This window comes from Canis lupus, chromosome 23, assembly GCF_048164855.1.
Source record: "Canis lupus baileyi chromosome 23, mCanLup2.hap1, whole genome shotgun sequence".
Lineage (NCBI taxonomy): Eukaryota > Metazoa > Chordata > Mammalia > Carnivora > Canidae > Canis > Canis lupus.
The window spans coordinates 16,974,957-17,001,983 of NC_132860.1; the positions used below are offsets into that span (position 1 = coordinate 16,974,957).

General features: G+C 43.7%; 1 protein-coding gene across 8 annotated transcripts in view; it reads left to right on the plus strand.

The window, feature by feature from the left end:
• Nucleotides 1–27,027, plus strand: part of IRAG1 (inositol 1,4,5-triphosphate receptor associated 1) — a 125,406-nt gene that overhangs the window by 20,830 nt on the left and 77,549 nt on the right. For 5 of the 8 annotated variants that reach the window (XM_072794076.1, XM_072794077.1, XM_072794078.1 and 2 more), the window contains exon 2: nt 25,194–25,351. The exons of 2 other annotated variants lie outside the window; for them this stretch is intronic. In XM_072794076.1, the coding sequence (XP_072650177.1) occupies nt 25,194–25,351 (158 nt within the window). Of the gene's footprint in view, nt 1–25,193; nt 25,352–25,469; nt 25,620–26,157; nt 26,343–27,027 lie in introns of those variants that run through there. One more of the 8 variants, XM_072794084.1, reaches the window with a different exon arrangement.

Sequence of the window (27,027 nt, forward strand, 5' to 3'; positions counted from 1 at the left end):
AAATTAGATTAGATAATAACCAGAATTTTCTAGGTTAGATAACTGACAAGTCTAGGCAGGTTCAGCTGTAGCTGGATGCATGGGGCTCATTCTCTCTATATCCCAACTGTTCTTGGTATTGGATCTCTTCTCAGTGGCCTCTGTGTCATGGTGACAACTGGAACTTGTAGTCCCCAACTTCCATCCTGTCCTCTTAGAAACCCTGGCAGCAAGAACTCCCCCAGTCATTCCAACAAGTTACTAAGATGAATTTACTACTTCTTCTGGGTCATGTGCCCATTCCTTGATCACCAGAGCCAAGGCCACAGGGTGTTCTGATGGGTCAGCCCTGTGTTACAGTCCCATTCCCCAGTGGGGCCAACCACCCCGACCCCAAGCACAGGGATGATGAAGATGCTGCTGTTACCAGAAGAAGCGGTACTGGGGTGCTAAACAGGCAAAAACTGCAAGTGACCCCCCAAAGTACCAACTCTGTGCCAAGTTGTTTACACATCTCATTTCATTCTGTCAACCATACTGAGGTAGAAATGATTATCTCCATTTTACAGGGGAGAAAACTAAGGCATAGATTACCTTGTCCTTCCTTCCCACCCTATGAACACTTTTCCTGTTCTGGGCTGCATGGAATCTCTTAGAGAAGTCAAGAGTCAGCATCAGGGTCAAGCTAAGAAAATAAGAACAAAAGTGCATGATCAATAATCTGAGAGACACTCAAACTGCATTTCAGTCTGAAAGGGCAGTGGTTATAAGTCCTGACTTTTTAATTGTTAGGAGACGGGAGGTCATTCTCCCTGAAGTGAGGGGGATGCTTATGCCCTGCATTGCTCTTATCCCATGGGCAAGGATCTGGGAATTAGGGCTGATCAGAGGTGGGAGGCTGGTGTGTGTACTTGTGTATGACTCTCCAGACGTGGAGTATAACCTGGTAGTCATTCGGAAGCACTTATTGCAGACACTGTGCAGAGAACAGAGCCACTTTTCCTGTTGAGATTTCCTCCCATGTTGTCAGCATGTCATACTTTCAGTAGGACAGGAGCCACAGGACAGGGAAAATGGGCAACACATGATGCCTGTATTGGGCCAGGTCTGGATGGGTTGGAAGCAGAGTAGAACAGAATGTGTTTTGGGAACTTTCCAGTTGAAAGCCCAGAGGAGTAGGGCTGGTGTGCTTGTAATAGATCACATTCCTCTCTGTTTTCAAAGCCAGTCTTTCTTGATGGAGGGGAAAGAGTAGGAGGGAATCTCTAAACTCTAGGGATGAATCCCTTCCTTGAGCCTTGTTTTATAGAGACTTTGGGGTGAGAATAAAAGATGTCATTCCCATTTGTGCCCATCCTTGTAAAAATGCAGCATATATTTAAACGTCATTGCTAGCAGAATTCGAAATACCTCAGGTGAGAAATGATGCATCTTGCAAAATTGATCTGACTTTTAGGAATGTTGCATGTGTTGAGTGGTGTGCTATGTGTACATGCATGTGTGCATGCATGCAACCTGTGTGCTTCCAGAGCATCTTAAATTATGGCATCCTGACTCTCACCATACATGCTTACAACTGTCTGAATGCTGCTGTGCTTCCAGTTGCTGAGCTCAGTGCTTCGGTCTACCTGGTTTACTACTGAATACAGAGCTTGGCTTTGTAGGTCCTCAGTAAATCTTTGTTAAATGGAAGAATGGATGACTGATCTGCACGTGCATTTTGGTGAGTTTCTCTTTCTTTTTGAGCATAGTCTTGCTTCTGTGTCTCTACGTATCTGTCTCTCTGAACTCACGTCCCTTGTCCCTTCATCTCCTTTTATCTTTTTTAGTCTTTTTGTTGTCCCTTCCTTCATTTCTCTCCACATAACCCCATCCTAGACACATACACACAGACTCCATCTCTTTTCTCTAATCTGTTTTCTTAAATTACATACACTCAGGAATCTTAGAGATGGAAAGAAACTTAGAAATCAGGTAGGTGAATTTCTGCATTTTCTGTTTGAGGAAACTATGTCCAGAAAGATCACCATGTACTAAGGAGCAAAGGTAGTTTCCATGTTGTCTTTTTGCAGAAGTTTTATTTTTAACAGCTTTATTAAGCTATAGTTCATATACCCTATAATTCACCCACTTAAAATGTACAATTCAATGGTTCTTAACATATTGAGAGAATTATGCAGCCATCACCACTCTTTCATTCCAGAAAATTTCATTCCAAAAATAAGCCCAAAAAGAAATAACTATACTTATTGTCACTCCCAATTTCCCTCATCCTTCCAGCCCTAAGCAACCACTAATCTACTTTCTATCTCTACAGATTTCTCTATTCTTGACATTTCATATAAAGGCAATCATGCAAAAAAAAAAAAACAAAAAAAAAAAAACAAAAAAAAAAACAAACAAAAAAAGGCAATCATGCAATCATACAACATACGGTCTTTTGTGACTGACTTCTTTCATTTAGCATAAAATTTTCAAGGTTTATTAATATTTTAGCACGTATCAGTACTTCAGTCCTTTTTATGGCTGAATAATATTCCACAGTATTAATATACCACATTTTATTCATCTGTTAATTAGTTGGACATTTCATTCATTTTCACTTTTTAGCTATTATGAATAATGCTGCTATGAACATTGTGTACGTGTTTTAATTTCTCTTGGATATATATCTAAAGTGGAATTGGTGAGTCATCTTGTAAATCTATGTTTAAAATATTGAGGAACTGCCAGTGTGTTTTCCAAAGTAGCTGTATGATTTTACATCTCTACCAGCAGTGCATAAGGGTCCTAAATTTTCCATATCCTTATCAATATTTGTTTTCATCTGTCTTTTTTACTGTATCCATTTTAATGGGTGTGAAGTAGTATCTTATTGTGGTTTTGATAGCGTCCTTGATAGCTAATGATATTGAGCATCTTTTTATATGTTTATTGGACATTTGTATATATTCTTTGGAGAAATGTCAATTTGATTATTTTGGCCATTTAAAAAAAGATTTTATTTATTTATTCATCAGAGCGAGGCAGAGATATAGGCAGAGGGAGAGGCAGGCTCCCTGAGGGGAGCCTGATGTAAGACTTGATCCCAGGACCCCAGGATCATGACCTGAGCCAAAGGCAGATGCTCAACCACTGAGCCACCCGGATGCCCCTCTTTTGGCCATTTTAAAAGTATCTGTCATTTTATTATTGATTTGTAAGAGTAGTTCACATATTCTGAATATAAGTCTCTTATTAGATAAATCATTTGCAAATATTTTATTATATTTTGTGGGTTGTATTGTCACTTCTCAGTGATATTACTCACAGTGCAAAGTTTTTACTTTTGGTAAAATCCAATTTATTTATTTTTTCTTTTGTTGCTGATGTTTTGGTATTGTATCCAAGAAGGTATTGCCTAACTCAAGGACACAAAGATTTACTCCTATGTTTTCATCTAAGAGCTTTACAATTTCAGCTTTTCTGTTTAGGCATTTGACCCATTTTGAGCTAATTTTTGTATATGGTATAAGGAAGAGATCCAATTTTATTCTTTAGAATGTGGATATTCAGTTATTCCAGAATTACTGGTGAGGACTGTTCTTTTTCCATTGAATTATCTTGGCACTCTATTGAAATCCATTGACTCTACATGGAAGGATTTATTTATGGACTCATGACTCTCTTCCATTAATATGTATGTCTATCCTTGTATAGTATCTTAGTGTCATACTGTCTTACTGTAATTCCATATATTAAGTTTTTAAATTGAGATATGTAAGTTTTCCTTTTTTCCCCTTCTTTTTTCGAGATTGTTTTGGTTATTCTTGCTCCCTTGCATTCCCATAGGAAATTGGGGATCTCTTTGTCAATTTTTGAAAAAGAAAAAAAAAGGCAGCTAGGATTTTAATAGGTATTGTGTTGAATCTGTAGATCAATTTGGGAGCTATTTCTACCTTAACAATATTAAGTCTTCTGATTCTGGGGCACTTGGGTGATACAATTGGTCGAGCATCCGAATCTTGGTTTTGGTCATGATCTTAGGGTTGGGGGATCAAGCCCCACATGAGTTTCCATGCTCAGCTTGGAGTCTGCTTGAGCCGCTCCCTCCCTTTCCCTCTGCCCCTCCTTTAAAATGGATGAATCTTTTTTTAAAAAAAAGTCTTCGGGTAATCCCTGGGTGGCTCAGCGGTTTAGTGCCTGCCTTTGGCCCAGGATATGATCCTGGAGTCCCAGGATCAAGTCCCACATCGGGCTCCTTGCATAAAGCCTGCTTCTCCCTCTGCCTGTGTCTCTGCCTCTCTCTCTCTCTCTGTGTCTCTTGTGAATAAATAAATAAAATCTTAAAAAAAAAAGTCTTCTGATCCATGAACATGGAATGGTGTTCCATCTATTGAAGTCTTCTTTAATTTCCTTCAACAATGTTTTGGGGGATCCCTGGGTGGCTCAGCGGTTAAGCACCTGCCTTTGGCCCAGGGCGTGATCCTGGAGTCCTGGGATCGAGTCCCACGTTGGGCTCCCTGCATGGAACCTGCTTCTCCCTCTGCCTGTGTCTCTGCCTCTGCCTCTGTCTCTGTGTCTCTCATGAATAAATAAATAAAATCTTTAAAAAAATGTTTTGTCATTTTCAGAGTACACATTTTTAATTTCTTTTGTTGAATATATTCCTAAGTATGCTAAGATTTTTGATGCTATTATTATGTTCTCTTAATTTCATTTTCAAATTGTTCATTGCTAGTGTATAGAAATACAGTTGAATTTGTATATCAATCTTGTATTCTGCAAACTTGTTGAACTTATTTTTTCAAATAATTTTTTAGCGGATTCCTTAGGATTTTATATACACAAGTTTACACCATCTACAAATAATGGTAGTTTTACTTTTTCAAAACTAGAATTTTGGATCCCTAGTTCAGAGCATTTTTATTTCTTTAGAGGATCCTGAAAGGAGCTTTGTGGCTGGCTTGAAAAATACTAAAGCAGTTATTCCCAAAAATTCATTGATCCCAAATCCTAAGATTGAGTGTTTGAAAGAGATTTTAATTTAAAGTTGATACAGCCAAAAGATTCTATTAATAGCTGCATTAGTTTGATAGGGACCCATAACAAAATACTGTAGACCAAGTGGTTTAACCAACAGAAATCAATTTTCTCACAGTTCTGGAGATGTCCAAGATCAAGGTGTTGGTAGATTTGGTGTCTCCTGTGGTCTCTCTTCTTGGCTTGCAGATGACCACCTTCTTTCTGTGTCAGCATGTCTTTCCCCTGTGCAGGCATATCCCTGGTGTCTCGCTGTGTGCCCAAATTTTCTTTTCTTATAAGAATACCAGTCAGATTGGATCAGGGCTCATCCTAACAGCCTCATTTTAACTTAATCACCTCTTTTACAACCTATCTCTAGATATGGTCACATTTTGAGGTGCTGAGGAGTAAGTCTTCAACATATGAATTTGAGGACACAGTTCAACCCCAAACAATAGCCTATGGGTTTTCCTCTGAGAGATCTGGTCTCTGGTTAGTTGCAACTAGTGAAGCCAGAATTTGCTGAAATAACCCATTCACATGACCACTAAATGACATTGCCTTTCAGCCAGAATTAAAAAGCACTGCCTATAGTCCCTGAGATAAAGGATTCTCATGTGTGGTTTTGCATGTACCTTGAGCTCAATTAATTTTCTCTACAGCCACATCAAGGAAGATCAGTAACCAGACATGCATATAAGCCCTAGAACCTCTATTTATACTGACTGCTTAAAAAAAACAAACAAACAAAAAAACAAAACAGGGACACCCGAGTGGCTCAAATGGTTAAGCAACTGCCTTTGGCTCAGGTCATGATCCCAGGGTCCTGGGATCCAGCCCTACTTTGGGCTCTCCACTCAGTGGGGAGTCTGCTTGCCCTCTCCCTCTGCGCCTCTCCCCATGTGTGCTCCCCGTTTCTCTCTCAAATAAATAAGTAAAGTCTTAAAAAAAAACACAAAGTAAAAGTAATTCCAAATCCTGCTGTGTAAAAAATATGGTGATGGACTTGCATGAGGAGTCCTTCTGTGAAGTAAAATTAGAAGTTCTTAAATGGAAAGATTCCTGTGAAGTGAACTTTAAACTTCTTAAAAAGCTCACTCTAATTTTGTTCTCTTTGTGGAGTGAAGGGTTAGTTTTGGAAGCTCAAGATGTAAGTATTCTTTGCTCTGTACTTCTTATAGTAGCCAAAAGCAAGATGCTGCTGATCTCAATTACATCAGTAGGAACTTTCCTCCAGGTCATCTGAGTTGAGGCATCATCCCACCTTGGCTGGTGGACTTATCTCCCTCTTTCCTTTGCATAGTTTCTGCTCCCTTTTTCAGTCTTATTTTTAACTTTCTTGCCCTTTGAGTGTTTTTATTGACATGTGGCCACAAACCCTTTTAGGAAGCAGGCATTTATAAATCACCCACAGAGAAATCAATAAAAATCAGTTTAATCCACAGTATGACTGATTACCCTCCCCCGGATAACCAGGATCCTGCAGGCTCAGCAATTATACCCATGAGGGTATACAAGAAGGGTGAAGGATAAGGGGGCACTACATTCTGAAAGAGGCAATGAGCTGCCAGCTCCCAGAGGCTCAAGGAAGGGATGGACTTGGCTTCTATCCATGCACTTCTCATCCAGCCTCAGGGGAGAGTTCTGTGTTTCCATTTCATCCAGCTCAGATTTTTCCAACCACATCAGGGGCATTTTCTTATCTTCTGAGGATCTGCTTCAGAGCTAAAGTATCTGCTTCAGAACTAAAGTATCTTCTTCGAGCCTCAAGAAAGGGCAGTAGGAATAAATTGCTGTATTTGTAGGGGGTGGGGGAAGGTGGGAGAGTATATTGCTGTAGCACAGAGGCATGGAAGACAATAGAAGCTCTATCAAGCTGTCTGTTGTCAGGCTACTGCTTTTGGTCACCATGAGTTGGGGGAGGCCGTCCCTCTAGCCAGAGCTCCAGGGAGTCAAAAGTCTGAAAGTCATTATACAGAAGCTGAAAGGTAGGCCTAGAGAGAGGTATGACTGGCCCAAGGTCACAGAGTGCTTTCATAACCAGCTCACAAAGAAATGAGTCCATTGCTTTGAAATCCTAGTTCTCTTCCAAGAGGATCTTTGCTTAGAAAATGCAGATTAATGGGGAGTCAAAACTAAAAAAAAAGTAAGTCTACATAGAAAAATATTAATCGGGGATCCCTGGGTGGCGCAGCGGTTTGGCGCCTGCCTTTGGCCCGGGGCACGATCCTGGAGACCCGGGATCGAATCCCACGTCGGGCTCCTGGTGCATGGAGCCTGCTTCTCCCTCTGCCTGTGTCTCTGCCTCTCTGTCTCTCTCTGTGTGACTATCATGAATAAATAAATAAAATCTTAAAAAAAAAAAAAAAAAGAAAAGAAAAATATTAATCGGTTCATTAAAAATGAGTATGTCAAATTGCCCACTGTAAGGACCATGAGGGTCATCAGACCATTTGGACCAACCAATAATGCCCTCTTGGAAATGGGACTATACTAACCTTTGGAAGAGAATTTCCTAGAAGGGGCTTTCCTTCTCCTCTCCATCAGCAAAAACATTCCAACTTCAAGGCACAGGGTGCTGGGGTCAGGTAGTAGGAGGCAGCAGGACTGTTCATGGTGCACTGAGGGCAGGGGCCTCCCTGAACCAGGAATTCAGAACCAGGGCTGCAACAAAAACCTCACAGCCCATGAAGGCCTGATTTTACTTCCTAGCTGTGCCTGTTTTCTCCAAGTTGTATATCTTTATTAATCCAGCCCTGGTCCTGTAGCAAGTCTTGCCCCCTTTCCCCTCAGGGGCTTTTTTGGAGATGTGTGCATTTAAATTGGGTTAAGGAATTATTTGATTCTGTTCAACATTTGTCAAACTCTGATTATGTATCAAGTGCCAGGGATACAAAGATGAGAAAGGTTGGGTTTTATTTTATTTATTTATTTATTTTTTAGGTTGGGTTTTAAAGGATAAGTAAGACTCTGCATAAAAACCACTGAGTTGCTCTCAGTTAAGTGGGAAAGGTTAACTTGCAAACAAATAATTGCAATTATGTTAGAGCAGGGTTGGTGAACTTTTTCTGAAAAAAGCCAAATAGTAAATATTTTAGGTTATATGAGTCAGTTAGAGGCTGTCTCAGCTACTCAACTCTGCCATTGTAATGCAAAAATGGCCATAGGCAATAACAAATTATTGATTGTGGCTATGTTCCAATAAAACTTTCTTTATATAAAAACAGTCAGTTGGTCAGATTTGGTTCACAGGCCATAGTTTGCTGAACCCTGTGTTAGAGAAATGTCATAATAATATACAAAACAAATAATAATAACAGTAATAGTAATAAAAGCTACCATTCTGATAGCTAACTCTGCTAGATACCCTATACCAGGCATTGTCTCTATGATTCATATATATTTGCATGATTATTTTTCATAAGAACTTGTGAGGACACTGAGATTCAACAGCCAAGGTCACAGAGCTAGGAAATGACAAACACAAGGTAAAGCCCAACTCTGTTTGGCCCTATAGTCTATGTTCCCAAATAAACAACTTAAAACTCTGAAAGGAAATGGGCAGAAGGAGTTCATACGGTGAGGATCATGAGGTGGTTCCTAAAGGATGAGTAGAGTCTTCCGTGGAGGCAGATGGGAGAGATAGGCCTTTGAGGCAGAGAGTGGCATGGAGGTTTGAAAACACATGGAACATTTTGGAAACAGGGGCATTAGATGATGTTGGGGTGTGGGATGCCTTGGTAGTGGCTAGAGAAGAAACAAGAGAAGTTGGTAGCTCAGAGCAGAAAGTCTGGCATATGTGCCAGAGACCTTGGACTTTATCCATGGATCAGGGATTTCCTAGGTATCAGTCTTCTAAATATGCTGCATCAGGCTCCCCTGAGGGCCTGTTAGCCATACAGATTCCTGGGCCTGTCCCTGGATATTTTGATCCAGTAGAACTGGGATAGAAACAGGAGTATGCATTTTATCAAATACCTCAGATGATTCTAGTAAGCATTCTCAGATTTAAGAATCAGTGCATGAAGAGCCACTGAAATATTTTACTCAAGAGATAAATATAACCAAAGTTGCTTTAAAAAGGCCACTTCTACTTGGAAGATGGATTATTTATTAGGAGAATGAACCCTCTCAGAGGTCCATTTCTGGTTAGTTATCAGCTTCTCTCATCTAGAAGTACAGACAAGAAATTTCCAGAAGTTTCTGCATTTCCACAGGCTTTTAAAGAATGACTCTGCTTGAACCGTGGGTTGAACTCTATACTGTTAACCAAGTAGTTAATTTAAGGAGAGATAATATACAAGTAACAAACTGCAATTAAGCAGAACATATGTGAATTTGATGTTAAGGACAATACATTCTCCATGATGAATCAACTGATGAGTCCATAGCAAGAAAAACATCTTCTGGTCCTCTGGTGCTGGTGGGGTGGTAGTTGAGAACAGTGTTGCTGGTTCTGTGTTGCCCTGGAAGCTTCAGCATGGTGTGATGAATAGAACCCTAGGTTTGGAGTCAGACTACCCTGAATTCAAATCCCATTGAAAGTGCTTAGTAGTAGGGACACCTGGGTGGCTTAGTGGTTGAGCATCTGCCTTCGGCTCAGGGCATGATCCCAGGGTCCTGGGATTGAGTCCCCCATCGCGCTCACCACAGGCAGCCTGTTTCTCCCTCTGCCTATGTCTCTACCTCCTCTCTCTCTCTCTCTCTCTCTCTCATGAATAAATAAATTCTTTAGAAAGAAAGAAAGTGCTTAGTAATTGTGATGCCTGGAGCAAATTATCCTTTCTGAGCTTCAGTTTTCTCACCTGTAAAATGGAAATAATAATTCCATGCAGGATATTGCAAGGACTGAATAAGATGAAGGATATAAAGAGTCTGACAGAGTATCTGGTACAATAAATATTGGTTCTCTTCTGCCGATGTCTCAAAATTGTTTTCATGCACTTCCCATCTTTCCATTGTGGAAAGATGACAACTCCCTGGAGAGAAATCCTCTATGGTTACTTCCTGCCTCATATTATCAAGCAGTCACTGTTGCACAAGCCTGTTTATGAGGAACACACTGAAATTCATGTGCCTCAGGCCACAGAGTTTGTTGTTGAGAGAGCCATTCCCAAACTCCTGCCTTAGCCTTCCTCACCACCATTTCACAACACTCTTTACAATAGCCTGTTCTCAAGTGGTGCCTAAAGACTCAAATCCTGTGGCTATTTGCATAGATTTGAGTGTCGAGGGAACTTCTCTGTTTTACTTTAACCCATGGTTTCTTGTGGCCACAGCCTCTGTCCAAGTTCTGAGCTGACCAAACTGCAAATGCATTTCAGTTCAGATTCCCTTGATGCCCCTGGCCAAGATCCACAACTGTTCCCATCCCCTCCACTGGTCTCGGTGGGCAAGGTGTGAGCTTCTTCCTTGTCCCGCAAACTGGAGTTCTCATTCCAAACTGTGGGGCTGGGGTTCAGGGCAGCAAACCTGCTCACAAAGCCTCTCAATGCCCAGGTCTTGGGGCCTGTTCCCTTGGGAACAGTTAGCAGTCAGATCCTATCCAATTTTTAACTGAGGAATAGGTGGAGTGAGTTCCTGGTGGTCATCTGGAAGAAAGCAACAGTGCTTGAAAATCATTTGAAGGTTGAAATTTAACTCAATAAACATGTCATTATATTCACCAGGTTAGCTTTTATGCAGAAACAAGGAAGTGGGTCAAAGCTAATTCTTCCTTTAGAGCCTAAGTATATGTTTAAATGTATACATGTACAGTGGAAGGAAGGGTGGGGGGCAGGCACTGTGGGGGTGGAAGATTCAAAGGTTTGGACTGGGGTTTCTGAGAGGATGCTGATTTCATCAATATGGGCAGAGAATGCAGAAGGAGAACTGGGTTCTGAGGAAAGGAGCATGGTGATATGTTTAGAGAATAACTTAGGGCAAGCTCATTTGCTCTATATCTGAATATTCCAGCTCAGACTCTTATGTAGGCAGCAGAGCAGCAACATGAGAGAAACCTTTGGTGTCCAGAAAGACCCTGTACAACCCACTTTACAAAGCCTAAACTGTTTGTACCAGTAGAAATTCTTTTTTTTTTTTTTTTTAAGATTTTATTTATTTATTTGAGACAAAGAGCACAAGTGAGGTGGGGGGAGTGGCAGAAGGAGAAGGAGAAGCAAGCTCCCCGCTGAGCAGGGATCTTGATCCCAGGGCCCTGGGATCATGACCTGAGCCAAAGGCAGACGCTTAACCAACTGAGCCACCCAGGCACCCTGGTACCAGTAGAAATTTTTTATTGCAAGTGTCAAAAAACAACAACAACAACAACAACAACAACAACACAAGACAGTTTAAGCAAAAAGGGGGTATTCATTGGTTCTTGAAACATAAAAGGCCAGGGATATCAGGCACAGCTTCTTTAGGGCATCAGATGACAGCCTCAGGGCCTAGTTTCTAGCTCCTTGATATCTTCTCTTTCACATCAATTCCATTCTTAGGCAATAAGGGTTCTGTTTTCACCCCCTTACATTTAAGATCTGCAGCTAAGAATCTCCTTCCCAGCAAAATCTTATTGAGTCTCATTGGTTCTGGGTAGGTTACGTGCTCACCCTTGAACCAATCACAGTAACCGAGGGGATGTGATACAAAGATGTCCAGAGGCAGCCTCCAGCTCTGGTGTTGCCACTTAGACCCCTCACCTCTGATTGATGACTGCTCTCCATGGGCAACATGGACCCCAAACTCATGGGGTAGAAAGTGGATTTCAGGCTGGCAAATTAGCCCAACCCTCTACTGTAGAGATGGGAAGACTACGGCCTGAATGGTAAAGGATCCCACTGCCACACAGGTGGATGGCTTCACAGTCTGCTCTTCCCTCCCCGAGACAGCCCATCACTGAGCCTCTGCAATTCTTCCTTTGGCCTCCTGAAGTACATATTAGGCTACACTGTACCCTGAAGTTCAGCACCAGGTTTTTGGGCCTATTTCCATGGCTTCTGAGAGCTGGGATTCCCAGAGTGGAGATACACAGGGGCAGGGACTTGAGCTGGGGCACTCCATCTCAGCAGGCAAGAGCTATCTCTTCTGTTTGTCTTAGCTGATGCAGCTGCTTCCCATCTACTCCAGGGGATGCTGTGAGAAAGACTTTCAGTTCCATGCCTCAGTTTCAATTGTCCTTGCTGGCCCTGAGGTAGGGCTGTGATCTGGAACAATCAGGATCCCTCATAAGGACTAGTGACTTGCTCTATATCACACAATCAGGAAATCAAGTTAGTACTAAAACCTAAGTCTCCTGTACCCAAAATGGTGTCTTTGGCCCTTCTTGAGCGAGGACCCATTCTTGATCTTCTCCAACCTCAGCAGAGATAGAACAAGAATATTGGGAGAGGTTTTTCCTTATGAGGGATCCTGATTGTTCCAGATCACAACCGTACCTCAGGGCAGCAAGGAAAATTAAGGCTGAAGTATGGAACTGAAAGTCTTTCTCACAGCATCCCCTGGTTGGGAAGCAGCTGCATCAGTTAAGACAAACAGAAAAGATAGATATTCCCTGCTGAGATGGAGTGCCCCAGCTCAAGTCCCTGTCTCCTGTTTATCTCCACTCTGGGAGCGGAATGTAGTAGGCCATATGAAAAGTGAGTTTTGATTCCTGGAGTCTTTGTTTTCAAGGGAGGGATACACCAGGTATCAGCAATTGCTCTGGACCTATGCTATGTTTCCACAGCTTGGGGCATAAAGGAAAGCTCTGCCATCAGGCTTGGCAGATGCGATTAATGTACAGGAAACAGAGACCACTCTGTGGCAGCTGGGGGCAGCTGAGAGCTACCATAGACCAGAGAGCACGTAGTATCCTGGAAGGTCAGGGAAAGCTTCCTGGGAAGGCAGCTGGAAGGACACACCTCAGAGCCCAGGGCCTAACATAGTACCTGACACTAAGGAGGCACCCACTAAGCATTTATTGAATGAATGAATGACTTAGGCAGGCACTGTAAAGGCCATCTTTTCCTTTGGACCTTCTGAAACCAGTTCCCACATTTAGAATTCTATGATCACTTCCGAGAACAAAGCTGAGAAGGGAGGGGGAGAAGAGGGAGAAGTAGGAGGGAGAAACTGGCAAAGAGAGGACAGGCATACTGGGAACTGGATATTTATTTATTTATTTATTTATTTAGACTGGGGTTAGGGGTCTTGCTGAGTCAAGAAAGAAGTTTTATTTTTATTTGGAAAAAAGTTCCCAAGGTGATAGGGTGCTGATCCTGGGTGGCCCTTGACACATCTCATGTCTTGGATAAAACTCGACTTGTCTTTCTCCATCCTTGTTCCCATCCTAAGGAATGAATGTCTTCAGACACAGAAGCCAAAAGTTCCAAGGAAGAGGTTGTTAGCTGAGATTGGGCCCCCCTTTTGTCTTCTGAGAGAGTCTGCAATGTGCAGTGTGGGCAAAACTAGTTGTGGTCAGAGTCCCATCAAGCTGTTCAGTTCCTCTGGCCTTCTCCCTGAAATGAGACCACAGTTCCCAGAGGCCTGCCTCACAGGAGTGAGAGATTCCAGGTTCTGGATTCCAGGACCTCAAATATCAGAGTCTGTCTGCTAATTAGAGCAGGAGTTCTATGTTCATATGTTCATATGTTCATATGTTCAGGTTTGGCTTCGGAGACTATGACCACTTTGCAAACCTTTATAGCTCAACTCTTCTGTAGGGGTAGATGGTTCCAGGAGTGTCATGGCAGCAGACACTAGGGTGATGGCACACTTGCACATGTGCCACTGGCAGTAATTTGGGGAACACTTTAACTGGATTTCAAAGTGGAGCTGCATGGAAGGGTCAGTGGGGCTGCTCTGTGGCTTCCTATAGGATTTAAGTTAAAGCTGCAAGTCCCATTGAGAAGTGAATCCTAAAAGTCACTTTGCAAAGTACTCCTAGATGGTCAAGAGGCATGTAGGTGGCAGAGGAGGAGGCCCTGCTCTTTGTGAGGTTTTAGTTGGTAAGAATCCCATGGGGAGAATCTGTACACCTGTATGTCAGAGAAAACAGGAAACCCACTTACATCATTGAGAGAAAAACTCAGCTATTAACTTGGGCAAACTCAGTAGGAACAGGGAACCTGCATATGCAGCAGCCCAGATGATGGGTGCTCATATTGCTTAAGTAAGAGGAAAACAGGGTGTTGTCTTCCCCAGGTCCCACATGAGGAACTCCAAGGCCATGATGGGGCCACAAGTGGAATCAGCCCTGGAGGGGCCATTTGACTTCCCTAGGCTTCCTGAAACCCCAGGGTCTGAACTCTTAACTACTCTGTATCAGAGTCTGTAACACATTTTCTTCTGCTCTCTCTCTCATTCATTCATTCACTTACTCATCTATTCAAGAAATCCTGGCAGATGAATTTTATGCTGTCCCTGCCATCAAGGAGTATACTGTTTAGGACATGATTCTTAATGAAGTGTGGCTGAGAAGGGGGAAGAAAGAGGGTGGTGGGGATAGTGTGCCCAATGGAAGGCCTCATCAAAGTTCACTGGAGGACAATTCACGCTTCTGCACCCTGAGATTTATGCTCTGTTAGTTAATAGAAATTTGTCATATGCCTTAGGGGGATTGGGTAGCAAAAAGGCTGAGAACTGCCTGGGCAGTAAACAAATGAATATAAGACAAGGCGAAGAGCCACAAGGCAAAGGAAAACAGGGGCCTGTCAGAGTCCAGATGAGTGACATCAGAAGAGGGAGTCAGGGCAGGCTTCCTGGTAGAAGTGACATTTGAACAGAGTACTAAAGGATGAACAAGAATTGGCCAGGGAATTCCAGACAGGAGAGTCCACAGAAAAGTTCAGACAAGCACATGCTGAAATGAGAATCAATAATGCCTAGCTAATGCATGATTATCATTATGCATGATATGCATATGCATTATGCATAACTATCCTCTCTAAGTAATTTTTCAGGACATCAAAGAGACTCTTTTTTCCCTTTAGCAACCCCATAATTTATTATGCAAGTAAGTCATGCTCATTGTGGGGGAAAAATGAAAAAATATAGGTATAAATATTTTAAAAATGTAAAATTAATTTTATTCATAATTCCCATTTGAAGATACCCACTTTAACATTTGGCTTTTAACCTTCTGAACTTCCCAGAGCTGGCAAACCAGAAAACCAAGCCTGTAAAGTACACAGGAAGGAGTATACCTAGGTTGTAAGTGAAGGCTTGTACTGCACAAAGTGACTTTTTAATCAATATTCTTTTTCTCAGAGGTGAGTAAAATAACATTTCTTAAGTATCTACTATGTGCTGCATACATGCCTTATTTTACTAGAATCTCATCACAACCCTTTGAAAGAAGTATCTTAGCCCCATTTTCCAAATGACAGCCTGATCCCAGAGAACACTCACTGCTTTGTCAAGGGTCACTGAGATGCAAGGGCCAGAGCCATGCTGGAACCTGGCCTATTTCACATCCAAACCTCTGCTATTTTCACCGTACCACATCTCATGCTTGCTACCAAATCTTGTGCTGGGTTCAGATTGATGACATTGTCAGAGGCACGGCTGCTTCTGCATGAAGCAGGGCTTGGCCTCCTACATAATTTTTATGGCCTCAGAACTGAATAGTAATTGCTCTCATTAGATGGCACCTGTACTCCCTGGCCTGCCACACTCTGTCTTCCATAAGAAGGGCAGGATAATCCAACTTGTGTGTTAGAGAGATTTCGCCGGCATCTTGTAGAGTAGTTAGAAAGGGCCAGACCAGAGATAAAGAGGAGTGGGCTTGGGAGAAGGCAGGGCTGGGGAGGGGAAGAAATGATGGATCTTGTTTGGGACATAGTACACCTAAGAAGCATTGTGCAAAGATAACTGGCAATTGAATCTCTGTAACTCTGCTATCGTGGGGTGATATTAAAGTCACCTGCATTCCTTCTGCTCTCTGGCAGGGATAAGGAGCTGAGCCCAAGACTGAGAGGGTCGGTGGTGTGCTGGTAAATGTTTAACAGCTGGCTCTTTTGGGAAAAGGGGCTTGATATGTAGCATTTGCTGATTTGCTGATTTCCGTGGCATCATAACCAATTTCAGGCTACCAAGTGGACATCACTGAATGTGAAGTTGGAAAGAGATGCACAGTAGCACGTCATTATACGTTGTTTCTCCCACACAGATACAATAGAACTAAATCATCTCAAGAGTAGAGGTAACAATAAAATATAGTAAAATAATTAGGATGTGATTATTGTCGGTGTTTTATTTTTAGTGTAACTCTATTGTAACTTAAGAATTAAGTTGAACAGAATTCTTAAGTTACAGTAATCACAGTAAGTTAGTAATAATCACGCCTTGGAAAACCTCATTGGCTGTGATACTTCTACTGAACAAAAGCTGTAATTCAGTTTTTTAATGATGTCTGTGTTTAACAACCAGCTCACAAAATTCTTGACAATTAGCGTACCACTGGAGAAGTTCCAAGAAAGTACAAGTTGGAAGAACTACAAATCTACCTCCTTGTCATACAGGCTGAGGGACTCCCCAGGGTCACACATCTGGGAGGGCAGAGCCAGGCCCAGGACCCAGGAGGAGGTTCTTGGTCCTCCATGCTTCCTGATGGCCCCTCAGTGCCCTGGTCAGCCACACAGACCCAGGGAAAACCGTGTGGTCCTTGACCCCAGGATGATGATTCATGTCACCCTGGAGTGAGTGACTCAGGGAAGAAGCTGCCGGGCGGCCTGGAACAAAGAGAACTGGGCAAGATTTATTTCTGCTAGGAGCTAAATGGGAGGCTCAGATACTTTTCTGCTGTTTCCAGTGCCTTTGAACTGCCTCCGATTGAGCAATTGCACATATTTCCAAGAAGAGAAAATTTTTTTCAAGTGGACTTATTCTTAAAAAAGAATTGCTGAAGTGAACAAGCTGGAGAGGAAACCTGGGGAGATGCTTTGGCTGACTTCCTGTCATGGCTGGGGGGTGGGCTGGGCTGGAGGGAGGTCTGGCTTTGGCTTGACCATTTTTTAGGGGACCTAGAACCTGATCCCAGGAATTTCAGGGTTTCACCAACCCTCTTCCTCCAAAATGGCATCCAAGGTCCAAGAAGCTTCCCGAGTGCCAGAGAGTTGGGGTGAGGAGGGTGCCAGATATCTATCCCGAGCCATTTGACAAGACGTCTGCCATGCTTTCTGTGAGTCATTGGTCAGTAGATGACCTCTGAATCAGCCTTCTCAAGGCACCTTCAAGTCTGGCAACTCTGCTGCTGGCTGTACAGAAATGACTGTGCCATGTGCCCCCTGCCCCCTCATCCACCCACCCCCAGGATGAGAGGAGTCTCGTGAGGCTGTCTGAAGCCCTTGTCTATCAAGTAATTCCAAACAGCCATTTCCTCTCTTTGGGGTCTTTCCCTCAGGGTTCTGTCGGGGAAACGGGACCCAAGACTTCTCCGCATTTAGAGTTCAGGACTTTCCCCCTCATCTCTCCAGGGAAGCAGGGCACAGGCTTTTTTCTGGTGCCTCACCAGGGTCCATACTCTCATTGCTTCTACTTGGCCTCTCCTGTCTTCCCCTTGGCCCATAATCTTTTACTAGTCCTGGGGGTGGGGAAGACTTACTGTTACTTAGGATGCTTTCCCCAAATTTCTTTTCTGTACCCTGAACCCTCTCCATTTCCCTAAGGGCTAGCCCTTCACCACATACAAGGCAGAGACAGACTCCCTTTTCTCTACCCCCTGCTGCTACACCTCTCCCTGAGGCAATGAGCACAGAATGGACTCCAAGTTTGTTGAGACAATGGGGGAAAAACAAGTGTGAGGGGAAGAGAGGGCTCAGTTACTATTTTAGCTGCCTCTTATGTCCCCTACTCCAGCCCCCTGCTGAGCACAGTGGGTATCTATTCTTGCCCTCTTCTTATTGGGGCTGGCTCAGCCTCTCCCCCTGAGTATGGTCCTGGCATTGGTCTGAGCAGAAGCTGGTTCACTCCCAGATCTGGAATGGGTTCTGAATTAGGGGAGGAAGGCACCCGCAGCTAACAGAACCTATAAAAGATCCTCAGGCCAGAGGGTGCAGATCCCAGGGGGTGTTAGGAAGTGCTCAGGACCAGCCTCCCTGTAGCACTGCCAGACTTCAGCCCCTATAGTCCCAGCCCCTGGACCAGAGGGATTGTGTTGAGGGCAAGAAGTCACCGGGAAGTCTCTTCTAGCTCCTCATCTTACCCTCTCTGTTGCTTCTTTCTTTTGCCCTTCTATACCACACCCTTGCTCCCTGGGGACTGACCACAGCAAAGATCTAGGGCTGACCACAGCATAGACTTGGGATGACCACAAAATAGATTGAGATGGCCATGGCATTGACCAATAGCTGACCACAATGTAAAACTGGGACTGACCACAGCATAGATCTGGGATGACCACAGTACTGTACCCACTCTCTCTAACCCCACTGGCTGCCGCTACTGGCTGCCCAACAGCAGAGTAACTGTCAACAAGAGTAAATGTCAGAGTGCATAGCCCCTGATGGGTTTAATTCCAATCATGTCTGATGGCCTTTTATCTACTTGTTTGTATAGAGAAGTCCTGGCCGGGAATATATCTCCTTTACCTGCAAGAGACAAAGCTAGAACTCTGCTATCCAGGATGAACAGCAGACTGTCTGGGCCTGGTTGGATTTTGATGATGCCATGGCTCAGAGAACTCAGCTGCCCTATTCAGAGAGTGAGAAAGGAACTCATTGAGTACATACTATGTGCCAGCATTTTGCATGTATTCCCTAAGTTAATCCTCACAACAACCCTAAAAGGGTCTCCATTTTACAGATGAATAAACAAAGGTCAAGGGAAACTAAATCCAGCAGGGAAGAGGCAGAAGAGAATTAGAACCCAATCTTCTAAGTTCCAAAGACCTCTTGCAGCATCCCAAGGTTAGGAAACAGGATGGCGTTCTCCTGAGTTGAGGCCTGCTCAGGCTTGCCCATGGGATCTAGGATCCAGCTCTGCAGTTGTCCAGGCCCAGGGACCCAGAGAAGTGCCTCTCAGCACTCTAACCTGATCTCTGATGCCCCAAATTTTCCAAGTGTATCCAGGACTGCCCTGGGGTGAGAATGGGGACCAGGGAACATCCTCTCTCTCCCATGAGAGTGACCACAAGAAGGAGGAAGATTGGGAGGCACTGCCAAGGGATGCCTGCTTCCACAGAGTGGACACATTTGTTTATCATTTACCAAAAGCAAGCCCTTCAAAATTAGAGGCAGAAAGCTGGGGAATAGGGATTCTGGGACCCTCTCTGACAGCCCCTCACTCACAAATATATGGCTTTGTGCCTGTCTGGGCCTGTAAGATTAGAGCAGGAGGCAAGATTGGCTGATTTCCAGTGCCCCCCCCACCCCATCATACTCTGAATTTGCAGAGGGACTGAGAGAGTTGTGTGTGCAGTCACCCCAAACAATTCCCTTCATCAAATTCTTCATCTAGAGATAGACCAGTGGTATTAATAGCAACCTAATCTCTTTCAAATTCTTTGTGTTGCTAAAATGAAAGCAAAAATTCAAAGCTGGAAGAACAAAAAAACTCCCTTCTGAGAATTCTGAGTCACTCCAGAAAGGTCAGTAGAGTCTGGGTTAACCCGTTTTTTCCCAGAAGGGCTTCTGACTCTTCCCTGGACACCCAAAGATTAACAAAGAAAATGTGAGAGCCACTTAGCTTGTTGACTGTGCTTCTTGGACACTGTGGTTCAGAGAGGGATTTGGTTTCCCTTGTGCTGGTTGAAAGGCTTTGGGAGAGGCATCCTTGGGGCCATTGTAAGAGGTCACTGCTTGCCAAGACCACCACTCATAACCCAGTGGGCTTGCCCAGTTGGGGACTGGGGATTCAGACAAACCTCACGGGTTTTTTGACTTTGGGTGTCTTCAGGGCTCTGTTTCCTCATTTGTTAAATGGTACTAATAATATTAATGATGAGTTTAGTATTTATGAGGTTTGGGTAAAGTTCCTTGCTAAATCATGAGCCCTGATAATGCTTGCAGGGACACAGGGAACCCCCACAGGAAGCCAGTGCCCCCTCCCACTGGCTGAGAGGTGCAGGATGGAGGTGTGCTGCCCGCTGTGGGTGGGCATGCCTATGTTTGAAAGACCACTCCATCAGAGTAGTCCTCTACTGCCCTCCTGCCCTCTCTGTGCAGCCCACAGGGCCCTACAGTGGCTTTTCCAGGGGGCAGAGCCTGTTCAGCTGATCTAACAAGTGTGGAACTTTCTGGGGTGAACATTTCAAAGAACAAATTAATGGACAGTTGTATGAATGGAAGAGTCAGAGGCATGTGGGTGAATGGATAGCCTGACAGATGTCTTGCCACCTCAAACTGTGGGCCCACATTTTTACCCTCATAAGACCTCTGCTAGCTGCTGCTCACTCTGCCCTGCCCTACCACCACCAATGGCCTCATTTAGGAATGCACATTCCAGTTCTCTTTGGGGCAGGGTCCTATGCTGGGTTCTACTGCACTTTAGTGAAACTCCCAGCAAAGGAGGCAGAGGTGCAGAGTGGGGAGGTAATGGTTTTGGGGTCATATTTGTGTGCATTATAATCCTTGGCCTGCCACTTATTAGCTATGGGATCTTGAGCAAGTTACTGAACCTCTCTAATCCTTAGTTCCTTAATATGTAAAATGGAAATAATAAAAGCCATGTTACAGAGGTTAAACAAGATAGCACTTGAAATGCACCTAGTGTGGTATTTGACGCTCAGTAGGCAAACTAGAAATATTTGATGAATGAGAGAATGAAGAGAAGCATACTAGTTTGCTTTCTTTCATGAGCATGGCCAAAGGCAGATAAAATATTTAAATATGGATTAGAGACTTTTGGCCTTGTCAGTTATACAAATGATTGGAGAGTTATCCCAGCAGAGGCTTAGATAATTTACAGCAGATACAAAGGTTACTGGACCCAGTTGTTGCCCTCCTGTGTACCTCAGTTTTCCTTCCTGTAAAATGGGCCAAACTATATGGTTAAGCACTGGCTGGGGACAGAATGAATGGAATCTAAAGAGCTGACTGGCTCTTGACAATGACTGACATAACCCGTTACTGAGTAGGCTAAAGAGGTTTAGAAGGGCCCTGAAAATGGGTTAAAGAAGGAGTGGTCCAGAGACCGAATATTACTAAATATTTTTTCCTTTTATGGGTCGGTGCTCTAGATCACCACTTCCTGCAGATTATATTCCTAACTTTGCTGTGATAGATGCAAGGTTCATGTGCCCACAAGTTCCAGCAGAACCCAGATGTCACCCTGGGGGAGGGACTCTGCTGTTACCTTGCTATTTTAAGCAGTGAGTTTATAATAATGGATGAGAGAGAAAGCGAATGGGGCTGGAGCAGCGTGGGAATGGCCTCGGCAGGCAGGGCTGTTGGGGCTCCCCCTGAGAAGCTCAGGGTACTGTCTCATCAAGTGTGGACCACAGCCAGCCTCCACTCTGCTTTGTCCTGCAGCAGCTGATATCTCTTAGAGCTTGTCTGACTTAATTCGTTTTGTTTTGCTTTGCTTTGCTTTCTGACCCAGGGACTGACTTAAGATCTTTCTTGAGGAGCAAGAGATGGAGGAAAGAAAGTGGAGAGTCAGAAAATGAGACACGTTTTATGTGACTTTGGGATACCATGATCCCGGAATCCTATGAGATGGGACCATTACATTTGTGGTTTATTGTGACTAGGAAGAGTCCAGGATTTCAGAGACTCCTAGGGTTGAAAATGGCCCCTGGAGTGGGTTAAGAATCCTGTGACCATTGCCCCAGTCTTTGCTGGAACTCTCCCAGGAATACGGAGTTCATTGCTTTAAAGAGTAGCTTGTTTCATCTCAGATGGTTCCAAACACTAGAAAGGTTTTCCTTGCCTTGATCTGACCTTTCATTCATTGGTCATGCACTTATCCTTTGGGGACAATAGAACTACAAGAATGACTTTATAATATCTAAGAAGCGATTTTATTTTTCCCTGCACCATCTCTTCTTTAGGCTAAAGATCTTTAGTTCTTTAAAGACAAATTCTTGCTTCCTGCATACTGCTTCCTCTTTTTGGAACATAACCCAATTTGTCTGAATCCTTAGCACTCAGAGTGCAAAACATTTTGTACAGATTAAGGCGGAAAGGAAGGTAGAACTGTTACCTCCCATGTTTTGGGAACCATATTACTCTTAAACAGGCTGGACCTGCACATATATCCATCATCACTTAGGTTTCTAGGCAAGTACACCAACTTTCCTGGTAGATTTGGGGTTTGTGGATACTCTTGCTACTGTCAACCGCTGTGACCATATACTTTGCCCAGCACCACTGATATCATTACTGTTGAAATCCAAGTAAAGGTGATAGAAATTAATCACAGAGATTAATTTCATCCATATGAAATTAATGATGCTTATTTCGTCCATATGGCAACTGAGATGAGAGACATAGTATGCCCTGGCCCTATAGTTCTCACTCCCAGGAGCCAGGTTAAATCTGTCCAGTAGGGCTTCTGTCTTCCTGTGTCACCTTTCCTTCTAGCTATTCTGTTCAGAGAAATTCTCAACATTTAGTATTCATGGCTCAGCTCAAACACCATTTCTAACATGGAATCTAGTCTAAAACTGTATCTTACCTGTCCCAATTTCCATAGTTAGGGAGTCCTTTCTGAGATCCTGCCACTTCTCACTTTTGAAGTTCTAACAGTTATACTGTTTTCACACTGCCTCCCACCATTGGACTCTGTGCTCCTTGAGAGCCAAGACCACATCTTCATCATCTTTAAGTCACCAGCACCTAGCACAGGGGCTGAAAGAGCACATGTAAATTCAGTGTGGTGAACAAATGGGGTTTGTTCACATTCAGTTCAGTTCAGATTTCCTACTTTGAGATGAGACCTCTTGAGTTGGCTAGCAGAAGTCAATTGTTTAAGAGCTGAATGGGGCTACCTTTCCACTGCAGAGACTGATAAAAGATGGTGGTCATAATGACCAAACCCAATGGCTAAAATTCTCTAGTTCTTTAAACACAAATCAACAAGGATTTTTTTTTTTTAAGTATATGTGCTGCCAAAGCAAGCACCAACAAGCATTTTTTGATGAATCTTCTAGTTACCCATGATAAATCCCTCCTCAGGGAGCTCAGTCCAAGGTGTGTGTGTTGAGTGGAAGCATCTGTCAGAGTTATGGCTGATATCTGATCTGGGCCTGCCCACAGGTCTCTGGCCCTCGGGCCTTCCCTGTGGCACCAGAAGAGTATCTAGTATCTTGGGAGGTGCTGGGGCTTCCTGAATATCTCCTGCAGCCTCTGCAGTTAGCATCACACATAGGACCTAGGACATAGTAGGTACCCAGTAAATGACAGTGTTCTTTGTTTTTCTTTTGTGTGTCCCAGTAGTGCCCTGGCTTGTGGCTGAGGGCAGGGTCTATGTCTGGTGGTTTTCGTCTGCTGACTAGCAGAGCAGCAACTTCAGGGAATCTCTGAAGTTGAAGTTGGGAATCCCTGAATCAGGCTGGTTGCTGGTTCCACAGGTCTCTGAAGGCTTCTTCCACCCAATTAGGGGAAGGGGACCTGGAGTAGTTTAGTGGGAGAAGAGGTTAGGAAGTGGCCTTTGGACTCTGGTTAAGCTTCCTGGGCTGCAGACCAGCATGCCTGTGGCCTCTGTGAGCACCTACTCTGTGCTTAGTGCTTTATATAATTTCATCCTTAGAACATTCCTGCATGGGAAGCATGTTCCTCTGTTCCTCTGACGAGGAAAGTGAGGCTCAGAGGTGAAGCTAATGTTCAAGGCCATACACAGCCAGTGAGTGGCAGAGTGGGGACTCAAATCCAAGTCTAAGTTTCCAAGGCCCGTGTTCTTTCTACCTTGCTATCTTGCCTCTCCAGATTGAAGCCTGACATTATTGGACTTTTCTAAGAGTAAGCAGAGGAGCCAGATCCATTTGTTCAGGTCTGTTGGATAGATCATGGTCCTAGGCCTCTTGACTGATGAGAAATATGAAAGAATAGTTAGTTATAAGTAACACTAGTTAGTAGTTATAACTTAGTACAAGTAGTTACAAATTAGTAGTTATAAGTAAACCCAACCCAAATGGACTTAAAATAGTAAAAAATTTCATTGTTCATGCAACTGGCTAGTTCAGAAAGAATTCAGGCTTCAGGTGAAATTTAATCAAGGGTCTACCTTCCTTTTTTTCTGCAAGTGTCTTGGGTCTACTTCCTCCTCTATATGTCAGATTTATCCTCAGTATGGATTTCCAAACAGAAACAAAACGGTACCAGCAGCACCAAGTCTTCCATCTGTGTACTCTACCACCCATAGCAAGATAAAGCACCTGGGTCCTAGAACACTGCAGTGTGCTCATTGGTCTACACTGGACCTATTTTCTATCCGTGAACCAAACACTGTGGCGAGATGAATAAGATTAAGCTGACTGGGTCAATCCCAGCTGGGCCTCAAGCTGCTACACCATGAGACAGGGTAAGCCTGTTTTCTGGGGAAACAATGAAAGGTTGCTTGGGGTAGGTACTGCACAGGGTACAAAAGATCCACCCTGGCTGGACCTCCAGAATCACAGGCCTAGTGAGGCTTGTCCTCAGGTGAGAGAGCCCCATATGGAGGGTCAGAAAAGCAGTTGAAGAACATGAGGTCAGCCATGGGGTAGAAAGTCAAGAAACATTCTCCAATTCCTCAACCCAGGCAAGGAAGGTTGTGTGGTACAGTGCAAAGAGCTCTGGCCTCAAAATTAGGAAGATCTGGATTCAAATACTTGGTTCTTTATATGATTTTGGCAAATGGCTGCCATTCTCTGAAGCCATTCTCTCTTCTATAAAATGTGAATATTAATGCCTGCATCAGAGGTCATCACGGTGATTAAATGAGATGATGTTGGAAATGTTTCTAGGACAGTTCCTGGCATGTAGTAGGTGCTCAATAAATGATACAAAAGTACAAATCTGATCCCAATGGAGTGTCCTCTATTCACTATGGCTTTGAAGAGTTCGAAGCACTTTTCTCCCTTCTGGGATAGCTGTGTTTACTGTAAGGACCAAATTAGATGCAAAATCTCTAAGGTCATCTCTGACTTTGTAAACAGAGAAAATGAACAGGAGGAAATGCAATTCCAAATGCCCTCTCCTAACCTAGTCCAACCTCTGGTATTGATGCAAAGTCAAGCAGGCTTTTTCTGTGGCTCATGGCTCCTGGAAATGGAACCCAGCCTGGGTCAGGGATGGGAGTGGATTTGACTTGTCCTTTTGGCGTCTCCTCAGCCTGCGGAGCCCAGGCCTCTTGGAGCATCTTTGGGGCTGACGCCGCGGCGGTTCCAGGCACACGCGGCCACTCCCGCCAGGAGGCTGCCATGCCCCACATTCCCGAGGATGAGGAGCCCCCTGGAGAGCCACAGGCAGCCCAGAGCCCCACCGGCCAAGTAAGTGCCCCCTCTTTGCCTGCAGTTAGCCTGGCCGGGGCCAAGCCAAGTGCCCTGGGCTGATGTCACAATGCTCAGCCTGGCCAGAGGGTTTGCTGACAGCCTGTGCAAGCTGCAGTGGGCACCTGGGGAAGGTATATAGCTGTGACACTGAGGAATAAATACCCAGAGTTCATTTGAATTGGCCAAGGCCCCACATATCCTGAGAGCAGACCCTCCTAGGCTGTGTCTTACTGAGGTCTCCTGGAAAGTCCAACCACCTAACCCTGTAAGTGCCCTCCTAGAATGGAGAAAGACTTGGAGGAGAACTGTAAGCACAGAGGGCCTCATCATGTCAGGGTTGTGCTTATCAGCAAAAGGCCATTTAAACTGAGCCCACTTAAAATGAAGATCAAAATAGTGGAAAAGATTTTCAGGAGAATTGTATTATAAATAAGAGAAATGATAAAAGAATTTAAAGGGTCTCATTGGGATTGTATTATACAAATGAAATTATGAAATCAAATTAATTTATGTATATATACAACAAAAAATTGATTATATGCTACTTTTTTAGAAGGAACAAAGAATTAATTGTGTTGATTTTGGCGTTGGTATATTTATTCTTTATACCAACATGATGATCTGTTCACATAAGCCCCATCCTTCACATTTTACTTTATAGCACCTCTGTTAAGAGATTATGTATTGAAATATTTAAGGGCCTCATTCATTTTCCCAAGGACCTCTATCGATCCTCCAATATGCAAATCATTTTCTCATAAAGAACTCATCTTGCATCATCCTTGTAATTTTTTCTTCGTTAGCTGCTCTAGCTCCATCTGCTCTTCACTGGCCCAGACCCTGCATGTGAAGTTTTCCAACACTGTTTTCTTTGATTTCCTGAACTTGCACTTGGTTTGCACCACCCCATTATACTGAAACTGACCTCATCCAGAAGGGACAGACACTTGTGAAGTGAAGGAAGAATGTATGACTGAGCATTAATTTGGTAAGCGGGCAGATTCTCAGTGAACATTTTCATGTTAGGATGACATTTGTTTTCTTGCACGTCATAACTGTGGGAACTCAGATAGTAAATACTTAGAAAAGAATGGCTTCTTGTATCTCTCTACCCCAAACTCGTGGGATTGAGATATTGCAGAACTTGGCAGACTTGGCGAGCCCTTGAATTTCTAAGTGGCAGTGAGCCAAGCCTCCATCCATTTGGCCACAGGCAGCCAGCTCAGTGTTTTATTGAACCTCTCTTCCAGGAATGTCATGGGCCTGGTAGGTCCTGCTTTTCGGTTGCTTTTGGTGGCTCTAGATTGCTTCTCTGCTCTTCTACGGGTGATGTCTGGTCTTCCCCAAACTGGGGGCTCTGCTGCTGCTCCTTTTCTACTATTGCTCCTAACCAAGTGTGGACAATTCCCTTAAATCACTGGTAATAGTGGACTGTAAGTTGTAGCCAACAACAAAAAAAAAAATGTGTTAATCCACTAAAAGTTTGGAGATTAAAGAAGGGAATGACAGCATAAAGTGAAACATCCACATCTGGATTCAAATGTGACTGCTCCCTCTCCTCAGTCATGGCTTTCCTGAGTTCTGTCCCCTTAGCATCCTTACTCCCTAGCCCTGGTTTCCTTCTTACCATGGCCCTTCCCGAATCTTAGCTAGCTCCCCCAGACAGCTATCAG